This window comes from Micropterus dolomieu, linkage group LG01 (genome assembly GCF_021292245.1).
Source record: "Micropterus dolomieu isolate WLL.071019.BEF.003 ecotype Adirondacks linkage group LG01, ASM2129224v1, whole genome shotgun sequence".
Taxonomy (NCBI): domain Eukaryota; kingdom Metazoa; phylum Chordata; class Actinopteri; order Centrarchiformes; family Centrarchidae; genus Micropterus; species Micropterus dolomieu.
In genome coordinates, this window is record NC_060150.1 from 10,203,823 (window position 1) to 10,221,829 (window position 18,007).

At 40.4% G+C, this 18,007-nt stretch overlaps 1 protein-coding gene and 1 long non-coding RNA gene across 4 annotated transcripts in view; both read left to right on the forward strand.

Moving 5' to 3' along the window:
* Positions 1-6,105, forward strand: part of LOC123974925 (interleukin-1 receptor accessory protein-like 1) — a 242,479-nt gene extending 236,374 nt beyond the window's left edge. For all 3 annotated transcript variants that reach the window (XM_046055958.1, XM_046055964.1, XM_046055970.1), the window contains one exon: positions 2,441-6,105. In XM_046055958.1, the coding sequence (XP_045911914.1) occupies positions 2,441-3,168 (728 nt within the window). In that variant the 3' untranslated portion in view covers positions 3,169-6,105. The remainder of the gene's footprint in view (positions 1-2,440) is intronic.
* An 8,591-nt stretch (positions 6,106-14,696) lies between these two features.
* The window catches only part of LOC123974985, a 29,370-nt gene continuing 26,059 nt past the window's right edge, over positions 14,697-18,007 (forward strand). The window contains exons 1-2 of the long non-coding RNA XR_006825980.1: positions 14,697-14,834; positions 15,256-15,298. This is a non-coding gene — a long non-coding RNA (uncharacterized LOC123974985). The remainder of the gene's footprint in view (positions 14,835-15,255; positions 15,299-18,007) is intronic.

Genomic DNA, 18,007 nt, shown 5'->3' on the forward strand with positions numbered 1-18,007 from the left:
CCTATTGATGCGTTAATAAACTGTTTATTAACCATTCATAAAGCCATTATTTACAAATTATAAAGCCTTCATAAAACATGATTAAATGCATAATTTGTTCAAATAAATGCACTTGCATATACCTGAATTGGAGATTGGTCACACAGTTTGTTGGGGTTTTTTTTTTTTTTTTTTGGTGTGCTTACAAAATTAGATGTGTGGGGTTTTCTGTCTCAAAAACATTTAAGCAGATTGTCAGTCCCAGAGATATATTCATATTTTATTGTTGTGTCTAAACTTTATACCTGTACATGATACCACATACCTGACGTGAAATACTTTCCACCTAGAGTAATGCCTCCTGTGTGCTCCTGTCCTCCACACGCCTCCTGTGTGTTCAAAAAAGCAAAATCAGGTGTAAGCAGCCTATAAAAAACACAATTTGGATAAAAGAGGCAATGGGAATTTTATGACAATCTTTTAGTCTCTTATGTAGTGAAACATCACAATCTATAATCTCCCTCTGATGGTGTAGCTGTTGCTTTGTTTGGTGCCAGTAACTCCATTTGAGCAGATCTCAGGATTTAGCTGGTAAATTGCAACCTCATTGCAAGTCAGGTTACCACAAATAAAATGTGGAGCGAAGATGGCCACACAGTGTTTCACTGACTGACATATAGCATTCTTAGCATAGAACTCTAAATGAGAATGAACTCTAAATGCAATACAACTAAGTTAATGTTTTGTTTTTGTATTTACACCTTAGGTATGTGTCACATGATACAGTGCTGTATACCAGAGTAATACTGTGTAATATCTGTAGGTAATTCTGCTTTGGTCTTCCTTACTACCACTGTACTACTGAGAATTCAGACTTCCATCACATATTTATTTAGTTGGAAGTTGGAATTTCTGGCAGTCCAGTATGTCTTGATTAGTTGTCAGCATGGGCTTTTCCCTTTACAAATTTGAGAGAAACTATAGAGAGTAGTGATTCTCTGCCTCATGTAATTAAGTGTTGATTTTATTTTTTATGTAGACAGGAATCAATTACTAAACAAGCGACGCTTTGAATGTAAAGCTTGTGAGATCTCTGGACAGAGGAATTGAATCTATAAAGCTGTAAAGTGTTACCAGACAGCACCCCAAGAGGGCAGATTTACTTTCAGTTGAATCAATTCAAACCATAAAATGAAACTAGGACTCATTAGCTAATTATACAGTATCCATTTATCCATTCCCTTTAGTTTTTTTCATGATGACATAAAAGAAAAACTTGTTTTTGCCTGATTGGTTTAACCTAAACTGAACAGTACTACAGGGGAGTTGTAGCTCCAGGGATACATTGTGACGAGTTTCCGCATGAGGACCAATTAGTAAACAGCGAAGAGATTGACTTGTCATGTTGAGGTAAAGGCCGACTTCAAATCCAAGTGTACTCTAATCAGGTCTCTCTCGTCATGAAGCCTCAGGCAGAGCGTGACATGAAAGGAGGAGTTCGTTCGCAGAGATATGGAGAGGAAGACACAGAGGAGATGTGGCATTTGTTTACTTAAAGACCAGCAAGATATTATTCCTTCACACACACTCAGTGCCTCTTGACTAAAAGAGAGAGGGAAACTCAATTTTCCGTCATGCAGAAGACACACAAACACACAAGAGGGTCATAAGCTTTGATTGGGAAGTGAAGACCAGTTAATCCCGTCTAGCTGCTGTTGAGGAGCCACTCTGTCTTTGTCTCCTCCAAGAAAGGCTAAAAGCAAGCATTAGCTGCACACACACACGCACACACACACACACTCCCCTCTTCCTCCTGACACCCAGGACAGGCCTGGGAAAACTTAATCACATTCATCACATTCATGAGCTACTCATTAGGGACATGGAAACAATACTGTATTTACTGTAAACTCACACTTATTTTATCTTCAGGTGTTGCAAATGTAGGTTCACAGCTTGGCTTTGAGTGTTTTATGTTTGTCATCTTTTAGTCAAACCAAATGATCCCCTTCCTCTTGTTTTTGTCTATTATTCTGTATAAATACATCTCATTATTAAATGCTGCAGAGGCTTTAGATGCTTATTTAAGTTAGAATACGTTAGAATATATAATAACATCTATTTTATCTTCATTTCTATTTTCTTTTTATGTATCAATATCCTCATGTCAGAACGTGAAATTAAATTAAAACACACTTATTTCATCTGAAGTAAATTGGGTTTGGATGTGTGAAACGTCAATAAAAGGGAGTTTGATAAGCAGTCGCTAAGAGAGTTCTTCAAAAAGCTGGTGTGATATTTTCATCACCCATTATCTCTGTGTACTTTCATGTACAACTACAGTTACCCTGAAAATAAATACAGTAAACAAGCAAGTAGAAATATGTCATACAGAGAGAGAATACGCGTTTCATTTGTACTGTTTATACAAATTTATCTTTGTATCTCTCTGTGTATTCAGCCTACATCGAGGACGTAGCACGTTGTGTGGACCAGAGCAAGCGCCTCATCATCGTGATGACGCCCAGCTATGTCGTGCGGAGGGGGTGGAGCATCTTTGAGTTGGAGACGAGGCTGCGCAACATGCTGGTGACCGGTGAAATCAAGGTCATCCTGATAGAGTGTGCCGAGCTGCGTGGCATCATGAACTACCAGGAAGTGGAGGCCCTCAAACACACCATCAAGATGCTTACGGTCATCAAGTGGCGTGGGCCGTCCAGCAACAAGCTCAACTCCAAGTTCTGGAAGCAGCTGCTCTACGAGATGCCCTTCAAGCGCATGGAGCCCCTGAGCATCTCCCACGAGCAGGTGCTGGACGTCAGCGAGCAGGGCCCCTTCAGCGAGCTCCAGACCGTCTCGGCCATCTCCATGGCGGCAGCCACCTCCACCGCCATGGCGACGGCACACCCGGACTTGCGCTCAACCTTCCACAACTCTTGCCACACCCAGATGAGGCAGAAACACTATTACCGTAGCTACGACTACGACCTGCCGCCCGGCGGCACCCTCCCGCCGCTCTCCACGCTAGGCAACCAGCACACCTACTGCAACATCCCCATGACGCTCATCAATGGACAGCGGCCGCAGTCCAAGTCGCCGCGCCAGCAGAGTTTGGAGGAGGCCCACGGCAACAATGCCATGCTGCCACTGCTGCCCAGAGAGACCAGTATATCCAGCGTCATCTGGTGACAGAGACGGTGCCAGGCGGGATAGACTGTGGATCTATATGATGTCCATCACAGGGAGGACTCACCACTGGCACTTGGACCCTGAATGCACCGGAGCCAGATGGACCTGAATGGCACTAAGTTACTTGCTGCTGTTGAATTTGCACCAGGAAACACCAGGGGGAAGGGACAGAAGGGAGGACAGGGCGTCAGATACGCTGGACACACTGGCGATAGAGGTGGTGGCAGTTTTTCTTTTTTTGTTTTGGTCCAATAAGAGCTTTTATTGAAACTGAACAACAAAAAAAAAAGAATCAAGGAGAACATTTTTGTATGCCTGTATAAACACTCACGTAACACAAGCCAACACCTATGATAATTTACCCAGAAAGTCAAGGAATACAGGGTCCTGTACATATGTTTTTCTAATTCTTTGTAGCATCAGTGTTTGGGACATGTTTCTTGTTTATGTTTTAACATCAGTTGGGACTCTTTTTTTTTATTATTTCTTTTGTTTCCGTTTGTACAAAAGTGAAGCAATGGCCTGTGCGATGTTTTGGATAAACCGTTGTTACCTTTATCTTAATTTGTTGGCTGGTGTAGTTAATAAAGCTTTCGTTTTTTTCGGGGGTGGGAGGTAAAAGTCACAGCTTTCAGGAGATGAGAACGATTTGGTTTACTGGTTTCACTGCTGCTGTAAGGGTTGAGAATCTGGACTCAACCAGAATATGCAAAATATGGAGTCCAGAGATCGGGGAAGAGATGGGTTTCCCAAATCGATCATATTCCAATGCTTTCAGAAAAGTCATATCTATGAGGGGGATATGAAGAATATGGTGCTAGGCTTCACGTTTCTTTCACAATAACATTTACTTAAAAAAAAACAGCCTTGCTATTTACCTTAACAGATGATTATTATCACCGAAAAATTAATTATGTGTATTATTTTATGAAAAAACAAAAGTCTATTTTTGTAACTGAGGGATATTTGCTTAGAGAAGTTATACCTATGCTTAGAGAAGTTATACCTATAAAGTTTCTGATGGAAGTATTTGGGGAAACATAATAAAAAAAAACAATGTTTTGTTATGTGGAACTGCACAGCTCACGAAAAATCGATAGGTCATTCACTAAATGTCTTACCCTTATATTGCAAGAGGGGGAAAAAAAGTTTATTTGTATTTTCATCATTAAAAAAAAAGGAATTTTGACATTTCAAACACACCGCGGATTGCAGCTCATCTGGCTTTTTCTGTTCGCTGATTGAACAGTCATTGCAGCGATTCACAGTTAATTTAACACAGATGGAGCTCCGCTGTCACCTGAAGCATTACCTGTACCTGGTTTCCTCTGTAGGACCAAACAAGGCTGTCCAGGGCTAAACCATTATCTCTGTTATTCATTTCCTCTTAAATGACAGCTCTGTTATTTGTCTGCCATCCCCCTTCGTCAACGGAAATGATTTGTCAGTTAAGTAACACTGTGGGATAAATAAAATAGGGCTTTCACATCTTGGTTCTGAACTAGTCAACTCGGGCCCTGGCTGCTTGGGACCTAAGGATCATAACGATGAAACAGTTTCATTCCCAAATGAGTCGGAACCTCTGAAACACCTTAAAGCAGCTGCTTACTTGATGCTAAACTTGAAATGTTATTAATGACTAGTTATTCACATTAACAAGTTAACATTATAGAGGATGTAATCAATTGTATTTTTGGCCTACTGACCTGTAATCATCATTTTCCTAAATACCAATAGCCTTTTAGAATGAAACCCTTCCCTGTAAAATGAATTAATGCTTGAGAGGCTCAAGAAAGTATTTAAAAATGCTAATTAAATCCTGGAGTATAATAACTACACAATAGAAATACTACTTAGAGCAAAGTTAGACCAAAGCAAGCTACAGCGAACCCTTCTCATTCACAAAACGGTCTCTTTCTTTCACTGAGCGAAGCTTCCATCGTGATCTGTACAATTTCATCAAATCATAAGAAAGAAGAGCTATTCTCACACGTCCACTCAGACCTGTGAAGGCGGCCGGTGTACTTGCTCCTCCTGCAGCTGTGCCATGTTATTTGTTTTCCGAGAAACTAACCTCACACTAAAATACCTGCAGCATCTCACAACATAGATGTGTTTCATTTAGTGCCATAAAATATGCAAAGTGATGAACTTGTAAACAAATAAATTAACACATGTGCCCCCCCTCCACCTCCCACCCCACCCCCATCTTCTTGCAATCTGCAGTTATTGGTTTTTGATTTTACTTTTACAGAATATTTCAGAATAGGCCAGAAAATTTGAAGTTTCAAAGTGTTTGCTGTAACCCCTAAAATCCACTGTAAGATTGGCATTTCAGAGGCCTCTTAATGCGAGATCTTTCAATCAACCAATAGATTATTAGAGCTAGGCCTGTTTTTATCCCCCTACCTAATGAGAAATAACTACTTCTGAACAGACGCGTTTGTTGTGCTCTACGACATGGCAGTGTGTAAATATAATCAAGACAATGACATGATTCAAGATGAAGACAATCGAGCCATATTCATGAAACCAATGGTTATTATTCACAAAGGCCTCTCAAAGTAGACACAATAATCTGGACTGGAGGTTAACGCGTAGAATCGATGAGATTTTGACAGGAGTTTGGCATCGGCGCTCCTGCTTTGGGAGGCTGTGTCAATACACAAGCGTTGGCATTTTCTAAGTGGGGGCGATACACATTTTTGTTTCATGATGACTTGAACATCTCTGGCGACTTGGCTTTCATGATGAAGATGACGACGAGGATGAATAACAATGACAATATATAGCACAGAATTATTCCAGGCACTTTCACAACTCTTGAGACGACGTCTCTCCTGTTTCTGATTTATTTTCTATTATGTATCTGCAATGTTCATTAAAAGAGATACTGTTATTATTAATAAACCACATTTATGGTAATGTGATTTCTCAGTCCTGTGTGTGTGTGTGTCTGTGTGTGTGTGTGTGTGTGTGTGTGTGTGTGTGTGTGTGTGTGTGTGTGTGTGTGTGTGTGTGTGCGTGTGTGTGTGTGAGAGGGTTGTATTTGTTTGCAGAAAACGCCACACGGCCTACTTTGTTTATGGAGCAGTGTCATGGATTGCTGACGATGCCCGGATCCCTTTTCCTGGCGGGGAGCCGATTCAGCCCCAACCGCCATAACTCTACCGTCTCCCGTAAAACCTTGAAACAACAATCAATACGTCTCCTTATTCCACTCAGAGACTGAATCAGCCCGGCCTCATTTTAGAATAAGACTAAATCAGGAGAGCCAATGCATTGAGAAACACTTTAAAAAACCCATGTCCTGATTGTTGTTTGACCTTAGTGCACTTTTGGCAGCAATCACACACACAGTTGGCACAGATCGGCCCCCAGGCGCAGGAGATGGATTTGTTGTGTTGTGTAAAAGATGCTGCCCTCATTTTATATCATCATGTAAACTGGGAATAAATTTTAAGAGTTTAAATTTTGACTCAAGCAGTATTAGTTTTTACCGATAAACGATACCTAATATATATGTGTTTCTAGAATTCAGCTGAAGATGTGGAGGGTCAGTTGCATGAGTCTACTTGCTTTTTCAGTGGGGAATTAGTTAATTGAAAACTACAAGCACGTTTGCTCAGTTAAACTGTCACATATAATGTCTCTAAAAAAACAGCATAATTTTTCTTCTTGCGGGCTTGGAGGCAGATAAACAGTCCCCCCCATTGCCTCAGTGCGTTCTGCCCATAGTGTGCCCATAGTGCAGCCATTTAATTATTTTGCTGTGATCAAAGCAATGGCATTGGAGAGAAAGGAAAAACCAAAGGCACATGGGGAAGAATCTTAAAATCCTGCCAGACAGTGTTAATTAGCCTCCATATGGTCCTCTTGAATGATCAGAAGTTGGTCACGTTTTGGTTGCACAATGGTCTCAACTATTGGGGTCAGGCAAATAAGTAAACACCAATATTACATGTGAGTGTAGCTGCAGTGTTTCAGCAGTCAATAGTTTAGAATATCCCTTTCTTTACATTATTGAAATGTTTAAGTATTGTGGCTCATAACACAGGCAGCAATGAGCTTTAAAGCCATCTCTGAACGACTGTAAATGTCTGATGAATTCTCTAGCTGAGGGTTGTTGGCAGCTATTGCCAGTAAAGTCTGCATAATTCCTATATTCCCATATACACTCTCATATTAATCTTGTTACATGGGTAAATTACTTATTTTAATTATCCAGCAAAATCTGTGAAAATCATTTTTCCCCTAAAAAAAAACCTCCTGTTCACTAACTGTATATTTGTTGCAGCTCTACTCCAGTTACAGAAAGCCAGGCTTCAGGCATGACCTGGAAAACCAGTTTGAAAGAAATGTGCAGTCAAACAAAATGGGACTGAATGTAGCTGATTTCAGACACTTGCCCCTAAAATGTCACGAGCCAGGGTGACATTCTCTGCTCACACATCCACGCTCCAGACATTTAGCTTGATCAGCCCCTTCACACCACACTGATGTCAATTCATGTGCACTGTTCCTGGTGCAGGTAAATTAATTGTTTAACATTTTGGGTAAATGTGACAATGGAACCAGCAACCGTTTAGCTTAGCTTAGCATAAAGACTGGAAACAAGGGGGAACAGCTAGCCTGGCTCTGTCCAAAGTGTCAAAATCTGTCAACCAGCACCTTATTTCATTTGTTTAATCCATGCAAAACCAGTGTCAAGTTTTACAATGTGATGGATTATTTCTTGACCAGCTGCAGTCACTTTGTAGAGTATCTGCTGGTTATCTGACATGTTAACCCCTCTTACCTACAACCTTAAACCTAAACTTTGGTTTTACACTTTGTTTTCCCTAAGATGTTAAATTGTTCCTTTAAGCAAACGTGAAATGCAGCAACATATGATTTTCATGTCTCCCATGTCACCCACCATCTTGGTCCAGTCCAGTACAGATCAGACTTGCCCTACCCAGACTCTTACCCTCCCTTAACCACACCAATCCCTTACCTAACATCTGCCATGAGAAACTTAAACCCTAAACATGCATAATCATAGTTTGTTGATGCTATGTTCCCAGTTGTCTTGTTATAATGCTGTGTGGTGAAGCCAATAAGGACTGATGCTTGGATTTAATTATTTCTCTCACAAAGCAGCTGACAGGAGGTTTTCAGAGTTCCCCACATATGAAAGTAGCCACACTAGATGAGTCAGACTGCTGTAGAGTTGAGCAGCTGCATCCTGTTGCACCTCGTCATCATGTTCCCTATAGCATGGCTATAACATGAAGCTACATTCTAATCATCTGTGCCCAGGTGAACATAGAAAGCCGCCAGATGTTTTCATCTGAGCCAACATGTCGCCATATGGTGTGTGTGTGTGTGTCTGTGAAAAAGGGGGAGTTCCTAGGTTTCTGCACTTCCCCCCCCAAATGAAATAATTTTCACCTCATTACAGTGTCACAGCATAATGAGCATGTGACGGGGAGGTGGAGGGGAGACGTTTGCTGCAGTGAGAGAAGATCAGGCTACGAGCATACATGCATAGATGTTTTGTTTCTTCCTCTACCTACACACGTACACATTCACACTTACTAGTGAAGCGTATTACTCACTCTGGCAGGTATACCATGCCCCTCCATGTCCCACTGGGCCTTGTTACTTGGAGCTCTGTGCCCTGTGTGGCATGTCTTCCACTCGAAGAACCAGGCCAATTGTCTGTGCATGGATAGGTGGCAGAGACGGCAGAGGCTGTTGTGTGTGTGTGTTTGTGTGAGAGAGCAAGAGAGCTGAAAGCATTTCTAGAGTGGATGCAGGCAGCTGTTAACCCAGTTTTGGAGTAATTCTGAACTCACCATGGTTCAGCACGGCATAATTGCCTGTGTGTGGAAGATGCAAGTCATGGATCACTGATCACTCACCAAGCTCTTCAATTTACTATTACTTCCTGCAAGAGCTGAGAGATTTAATTTATTATTTTACAATAGTAACGATGTCTGTGTGGTGAGGTTGGATATTGATTTGACTGTTGACATAGCTGGCTTATCAAAGGATACTACACTGCTGTTTTCAAGTCTTAATCAAACAAGTCAAAAACCAGTGATATTATATTAATTGATTAGAATCAGAATAAAAACCATTGAATTTCAGCAGTGACTGGTTTCTGTCCTCCAATTAAAAGCTACAGGGAGAAAAATTCAAAGTGAAACGCTGTCATCTGCTGGACATACTTCACCCTGCACATCAGCTGACTCAGTCCCTCGCAAAGTAGGCTGGGAGAGAAGGACCCAATGTGAGCCATTATGGTGAAAGTGGGGTGATCAAATACATCTTCTCCAAATTGCCCAAGTTGAAATCTTTTTGCCATCTGAAACCTATAAATGTGATGAATGAAGGTCTGAGCATTTTCCTTTAAAACAGTGCACTGCCATTAGATAACAAGCAATCATTTTTCCTTTGTGAATTTGGATTATTTGAATAACAGACCAAGCACAGGGTGAATATATAATGAAGGATACACTATGGTATGTTAATTTGGGCCTCACACTGTATATCAAAGTATTAAATGAGCTCAGATTGATGGCACTTTGCATCCACAACTAAAGTGAAACGCTCTTCTTATCTTTGTATGTTTGGGAATATGAGTCTGCAAGGCATTTTATTCTGATGGGACAGTGGCTGCATGATTTAGAATGAATCCTCAGTTTATAGTCAGCATTTTACAAAAACTTTTCAAAACTTGAATCTGTCATGTTCACATCATGGTTCACATCCACTGACAGCTTGGGCTTTACATAACATCAGTAAGGCTAAATCACTTAATAATGCTTAATCACCTGAATTTTTGTAGATGTATCACTATTAGTGTATTAAGATAGTTAATGATGCGTTGTGTGTGAATGTGCCCAATCCAAGGCAAACTCTCTAAGGTGCATGATAGTGATTGTGGGCTAAACTCACGAGTATTTCCTCACTGCTAAATCCGATTGCAAAGTTTAATATAACTTTCCAATGCATGCATAGGCTACAACACGGCAGACGTGTGTGTGTGATGTTGCAGCCTTGCAAAGTGAAGTTTCTCTCATAAATGTGTGACTATAATGTCAGAAAATATTCAAGTTTTTTACTAGTAGATTAATCTTGGAAATTAAATTCTGTCTCGGATTATTAGCCTGCCCCTCTTCGCTGGCTCCTTTTCTTCTATTACATTTGACCTTATGTGCAGTTGTACCTTTGTGCTTTCACACCTGCCTCGTTCAACCGAACTACCGAACTACCTGCCTCGTTTAGTTGAATCGCACCAGAGTTCGTTTTCCCCCTTGGTGCGGTTCGTTTGGGCAGGTGTGAATGCATGCAGCAATCGCACTCGGGTGCGCACCAAAAGTGGACCAAACAAGCGTACCGAGACCACCTCTTCAAGGAGGTCTCGGTACAAACGAACTCTGGTGCGGTTCGCTTGTGGTGTGAGAGCAAACGAACCAAACACAGGATTTTATTATAGCAGATGTGATCTGAGCATTATTTCCAAAGCTAAACCACTAATAAATCCATCTGCTGACAGCAACATGCGTTCAGCGATCTTATAATTGATCTGAATAAGCCGCTATGTTTATGAAAATCATTTTATAAGGTAAGTTAGCCTATAGCCTACTTTTCAGTGCGGGTATTTCCCTGATTAATAGGTTAAAATCTGTTTTAAAAAGAGGGCAACTAGCCTAGTATTCGTTTACCCTGTCAGTTCATTAAGTCCATAAGAAATGTGTGACAGCGATACCACAGCATAGCTACTATAGGCGAATAAGCCCCGAATTATTACGGTACATGTCCTGTTTTTACGTTATTTTTCATAATAGGCTATGCGGTCAATCTGCTGTCTAGCATTACTAATCATGCTTATAATAAATTATCACTTCGTGAGCTCTTTGTGATACAGATCAGAAGCGTTAAAGTGCTGCACAAACTTCTGTCAGTCACCGGAGTTTGATTTTCCCCCGTGGGTCCTGATGATGCAGGATGACAACCGCAAAAACTGTCCAATCAACAAGTTACATGTACGTCTGTGTAACTCATGGTTATTTCTCTGGTTCGTTGGTAAAACTGCAGTTTGACATGCTGACATATACAGCAATTGTAAGTCGCTTTGGATAAAAGCGTCAGCTAAATGAATAAATGTAAAATTTCCAGACACTTCCAACGTGCATTCTTCTGGAGAAATACGTTGCGAAAAAACTTTGCCTGCACGGTCGAACGCGCACCAACTCCAATTAAGTTAACACGGACTCAACTAATCAACATCTTATCCACCGTTGTAGTACCGTTTAACTCCAGTGTAGGCGGTCAGATTTTGTCAACCCTGAGTTTGCCTGATAACCCCGAGTTAACTGTGAGTAGGTTGAACTCCCTTCATAGTACAGGCCACAGGTAAGCACCTGAACCCGAAGCATCATAACCTTAATAATACAATATGCTGTGGCTTGTTAGTTTTACTTGAATTATTGAAACAACGGGTGGTACAGGTGGGAGTAGCTACAGGCCTTTGGAGTTTTATCATCTCCGTGTTTGACGTGTTAAAAAAAAAAAAAGTCTTAAAACATACTCAGGCCTAGGCTACTACTGGAAAATAGGCCTACCATAGACTGTATAAAACAGGCAAATATAGGTAGCCTATTTGACATGTTAGCTCGTTTTATTGTTTACTTGGAGAAAAGACGTTTAAATGACAAGCTTTCCTAATTAAGCCGGAAAAGACGTCAGGTGTGTGAACTGTGAGCGCAGACTTATGTAATTGACGTAAAGGGCATTCATATCCCAACGTTGCTACTGTAATGGCAGGTAAAATGGGAAACATAACGTTACAGTGTGTTCTTAAAAGCCTTCGTGCTGACCATATCTGTTTTGAAGTTCAGCTTGGAAGCAGTAGTTTAATTTGTTTATTTAACAGGTACAGTGCACCGAATTAACATTGCTGTAAATGCGCCAGTTAATCTAGCCAAAATGCTACTTTTCATCTGTGGTCCCTGGACAGACTTACAATATGATTAAACGTTTGAAATGGGATGTAAACATTCAGGGAAGTAATAAAAGATAGGCAGACATTTTTATTGCTCTGCTGAGACTTATCTTACTTTTTGCCAGGTAGCACTGTAGCATAGTTTGCATGTGCCTAACATTAGAAGTGATACAGACAAGTTATGATAAAGAAGTTGGCTGTGTCAGAATTTATGAACATTTTCCATTAGAACTTAACACTGACATGTGTAAACAGGCCTGATGGAAGCCTTATTTAAACCAATGATAGATAGAAATTAAGTTTTGTGGTGTCCTTCGATGAGAACATCAAATCACATTGTCAGAACTAGCATGGCAGTGAATCTTGAAGGGCTGTAAGTAATGATTATTATCATTATTGATTAATCTGCTGATTTTTTTCTAAATAAACTGTTTTAATTGTTGGAAATATTGTGTGTGGGGGGGAATTCTTTCCATTCCCCAAAGACCAACCTTGTCTTGTTTTGTTCCACCAGCAGTCAAAAATTTTAAAGATGTTTAGTTTACTGTCATGTAGGATTAACAAAAGCAGCAATTATGATTAGCTGTAGAGAAGAGTTTGGCATTTTTGTCTTGGGTTATAATGCTGTGTCTTTGTTACAGGTTAAGGTTCATTTGTACCATGTGTGAAGTCCACATTTAGTGGGGAAGTATGCGTTTGTGTGCTCAGGATCAGTCTGTATTTCTGAGATTTTGTGTTGAAGCCCACTGGCTCTGTTGTTTGCGATATGAGATCCCGCACCGAAAGGAAACCGCAGTAATCTGAGGCAAGCTTAGCTGGTTTTAGACTCAGCTGAGAGGAATTCTAGCCATTAATGCAAATGCTTAATGCAGATTGTGGTGCTAATACTCAAGACTAACCTTAAATGTCTGTTGCTGCCTTGAAATGCTGTATCCAGATGAAAGAAAAGGCCCAGAGAGAGAACGAGCTCAGAAGCTGTGCTCAGCATTTGCTCATTGTCATAAGCAGTTGGCAACTTCTAGACTTTGATACCTGACTTTTAACAATGCAGAGCCGGTGGTCTGACGATACATGCTGCCTTGTCGAAAAATGCTACCGTTGCGCAAATCGATAGCAGAGTCACTCTGCCCTATCGAAAAATGCTACCTTATGTGTTCCCTTTTCCAATACCATGAAGTTATAACTCTCACAGTATAATGACATCTTCTGTTTTTTGATTATATTATAACATAAATTCAGAGGTAGCGTATTCTGACACTAATATCCCCTATCAAATAATGCTCCCACTAAAGAATCATTTTATATTGCACCACTACTCACTCTATGTGTACTGTAAGGAGATGGGGAGCATATTGAAATACTTTATTATGCCATCTTTATTGAAGATATCAGAGGCAGCGTATTGTGATATCTTTTTGATATTGCTGATGATCATCCACTGTCTTGACGGCATGCCCAACAGCAACGTTGCACAGATTTATGGCCGTGGAAACAGACCATGCTTGTGGGTCATACGCATGCGCAGAACCGCTAAGAAGCACATCTCGATAGGTAGTATAAATCGACAGAACATCTGTATCCTGGAGGGAAGATCGAAAAGCTTATAGTGAAGAAGTCCCAGAAATGTAAAGTGGTCTCTGCGATTAAAATCTTGCAATGTTTCTGTATACTGTAAGATTGTAGTATCTGTGTTTATGTCTAAGGACACTTCACTGCTTGTTTATATAGCTACCTATAGGAGTCAGACTATTTATATTAATAGCCTGTCAGCAGTGATACAATTATAGCTGGACTAACAGCTCAGTGCTATATTGTGTGCTATCTTGTTTTAACATTCTTAATTCTGTGTATAGTAGGTCCTTGTGGCATAAACAGCAGCTCATTTCATCAGGCTGTTCAGAATTTGATCACAGAATGTTTCTATACAACATTAAATCCATTTTAAGATGCAACTCACAGATTAATTGACCATCTAAATATCTAAATATATTAAAATGTCTCTGATTAAGTGGGGTTTTCTGTGTAAAATGCAGACATTAGTAGTTTGACAGAACAATAAACAACAATAGATTGTTTTCTTTGTGTTTTGGATTGTTGTTTGGACTTAAAGGGAATTTGAAGATCCCTCTTTGGGTTCTGTGAAATTGTGTGGCTGGCTTTAACTGCCTGCTAAATGAATAATGAACAGTTGTCAGTTGCAGCTGTAAAACTAAGCTAATAAGTTGTCACATAATTTTAAACCAACAGATTTAAAATGTGAAAAGTCACTAAAAACACGAGCAACATAGAAGTGTGGTGGTTCAGCAGTTCAGAGTATCATGATATAATCACAGTCCAGTTTTTGAGCTTTAAATAACACACAACATATCCTCAAGTTAAGACAAAGATTGGGAGGTAAGTGTGTATCATGGGAGGTGATTCACCATGAAATGTTAATTGACATTATGATCACACGCTGTCCCGTTCCGTCAGGGGGGATAAGGCGGTATCATTTCAGTGTGGTTTAATTCAGGCTGGTATTTCCCAGGTAACAGCATCCTCCAACACCTGGGAGCAGCAGGAAGAAGAGAAACAGCTCAGCGCCGGCTCCTGACGATATTAATGAAACGAGACGCAAGCGAGTCCTCGCTGAGCGGAGATGTATTTACCGAAGCTGGAGCCCAAACCACCGGTTTGTTACAATATAGCTTGTGTAGCAGCTGTTTTGACACCCATCACTTTTTTTGTAGGTGTCAGAATGGTGATGAAGTGATGTGTGTGTGCTTGAGTTCAGCTACAGTTTGGGATTATTTAGATAAGAATTTAATTTAGACATCAAGTAAGTGCTAATGATTATGAAGCCTGTCTGCAAAATGTTTAAGGGGTAATAAGTTGGATTTTACAGCCCTGCAGGAGTTTTAATAGCATTGTCTATTAATACTACAGAATAATTTGCCAATAAATAGCATGTGATCCAAAAATTACTTGGCCAAGAAGTTTTCTAGCTTTTCAAACTCACTAATTTGTAAAACCAAAGGATAAAAGCCGCTTTCTATGACTAATTGTAAGCATTGGCTGTTTTTTAATATTCTTTATATGCTTATCTTTTTCAGAAAGTCCTGGGCGTTTGTCTCCACCAGTCAAACAGCATAAATGGTAGGAACTGATTCATACTTTTGCTCTCTAAAGCAGTGATTCTCTTGCTTATCTTGCTTTGTTTTCTGAATGTAACTTTTGGGATCAGATTAGGCAGTGCTTTTTTGCTGTTTGTGGTTATTGATGGGCATTGCATTTGGTGGTTGTATTTGGTCTCATTTTTTAGTTTTGCGGAAGCAGATGTTCAGCAGCTGTGGTTGATGTCAAGCTACAGGTGGTGTAAATGGTTGTACTTGTAAGTTTTTTGATTTGCAAGAGAAGAGTTGATTGATGACTCATTGCAATATATGGTTTTGCATTTGTGTGTTATTTTAGTACTTATTATTGTTTGTGTGTGACTGTTTTAGACTGGACTGTGACAAACTGCATTTCAATCCAAACTGTGTTCTGTACATATGGCAGCACTGACAAAATGTTGACTTTGACTTAATATATGGTGCTGAAGGAAAGGAAGAGCATGTCAATTGTGAGGTCTGCCTGTGTTTGGACAGATGTTTGCTGTAAAGTAGTGCTCTTCTTGAGACTGGATGCAATTGCCCACACTGCTTTGCAACCTGGTTCCTGTAGTCTCATCTTGGCTCAGTCCGATCTCTGCAGAATCAGAATGGGATTTATTCAGACTGTTGTAAAGCTCTAGGGAACTCTGCCTTTAATGGGAGTTGCAAGCACAAGGACTGGGATATGCCAGATCAAAGAGGTTTGAAGGAATCATTGTCATTCTCATGGTGTCTTTTATTGCAGGGATCCTCATTGTCCTCCATAGGAAGTCATGATGTGCAGCAGGACTGTTTTTAGCCAGTAGAATTCAGAATGCGCATGATGTTAATAGTATTTCTTTAAACACAAAAGACAAATATGAACAGATAGGCCTATAGCTTCACGATCAGAATACATTTAAAATATCGCGCCAAACGTCTTACTCTTTTACTGCTCATAAAACATAGTGAGCACATGGTTTTCTATGCTGCTCGTCCCGGTCTGAAGAAGAGTTTTGCCACCGTGACTGCAACGTTTTCAGAACCACACGCAGTCTGCCGAGCCGGCCCGATTTGTCCCAGTGGTCCGTTCTCACATGCTGGTAGAGCGCGCTCAGCCTCTGAAGCACCTAGACGAAGCCTGCTCCGGACACTCCAGCTCTATCATTGCTACAGGACACAGCGAGAGACGTGCAGGTGACATTTGTTTCATTGTTCAACAAACAGTTGATCATTCACGGAATAAAGTTATTTTAATGACTGTAAAGTCACATCTGTATCAACAGCCCAAAAAAGGCATGTTAGCCATACAAAAGAGACAAAATATGATAGTCACCATAAATATAGCCTACTAGGCTATGTAATTAACCTAATGATGAATGTTATCATTTCACATGAAATTGAAATGGCAGAATGAGTAAAACTCCATAGAAATATACAGTAAACTGTTAAACAAATGCAAAACCTCATGTAGTGACTTAGAGTCAGTCTTAACTACTCAAAATGACCAACTTTTAATGGTGTTGTGTGGTAAACACTGACAGTGTTGTTGTGTCTTACCTGGGGTGAATAGTAGGCTATCGCTCCCTTCAGAAACGTGTATTCTCCGAGGCTGATCTGCAGTCCTCAACTTGACCAGAACATTTGGATCCCCTGTGCATCACTGACAGGCACCCCTGGGTCTTGAATCTTGCTTAGTGCTGTAACAGACTGGGCTGCTGCGTCTCCACCGTGTCCTGCATCATGCGCCCAAAACCAGCATCTGCGCACAACCCGGTGCTGGTCTTCCGCCGGCAAACCCCGAAAACACATTTTTCCTAAAAGTTTTCACAAGCACTTCCGATACCTCTTGGAAAAGTAACTGCGGAGCCCGAAATGCCACCAGTTTCCTGTTGGAGCTGGAGCAAAGCTGGTGCGCAGCAGCCGTCTCCAGCTGCGGGCACACAGCGCCTCTGTTCAGGATGCTGTAGAGGATGCTCCCCTGTGATGGATCTTCACAACACTACGTCACGCTTCTCAAAGCTGACCGCTTCATGATCAGCTTTGCTTTGGTGAATATCATGTTTTTTGTGTATTCAAGGAGGGCTTGTGCCCCAAGTGTAGTTGTTAAAAATAGACGTCCGGTCATTGTTTCCACAATAAAAGCATCACAACGTAGCAGCACGTAAATGTACAACTCAAACGACAGTTCTCAGTTCCACTACCACATTGACACATAGTCACTCACTTTGGAAAAAGAAAATGAAAGTATGCTTATTTCTTTCTGTTTAGTAGGCCTATATAGCCTAACCATATTCTAAACAACTTGAGCTTGGATATATGATATATATTAATGCAATTAAATTTGAATAGAATTTGCTTCATTGGTCAAGTGGCTATTTGTTTACATTCAAGGAATTTGGTTTTAAGTTGCTGTCAGTGTACATAGACACATGTCCCAGAACATTTGCAGTAAGATAGAAATATACATAGAGCTAAAAACAAGGACAACAAAGCTGAGCAAAGGTAAATATAGAACTATTGTACAAGTAGGTGAAAAAAATAACATCCAATGTCTACAAGTCAAGTGTTACAATATAAATAGTACTAAAAAGAAAAAGAAATAATTAAGATAATTAAGAAAAAGATAATTAAGAAAATAAATAGATAAATCAAAGAGATGCAGAAATTAAACTGTATGCGGTAATATGCAGGGGCGTAGGAGCGATTTTGAACCGGGGGGGGGGGGGGGGGG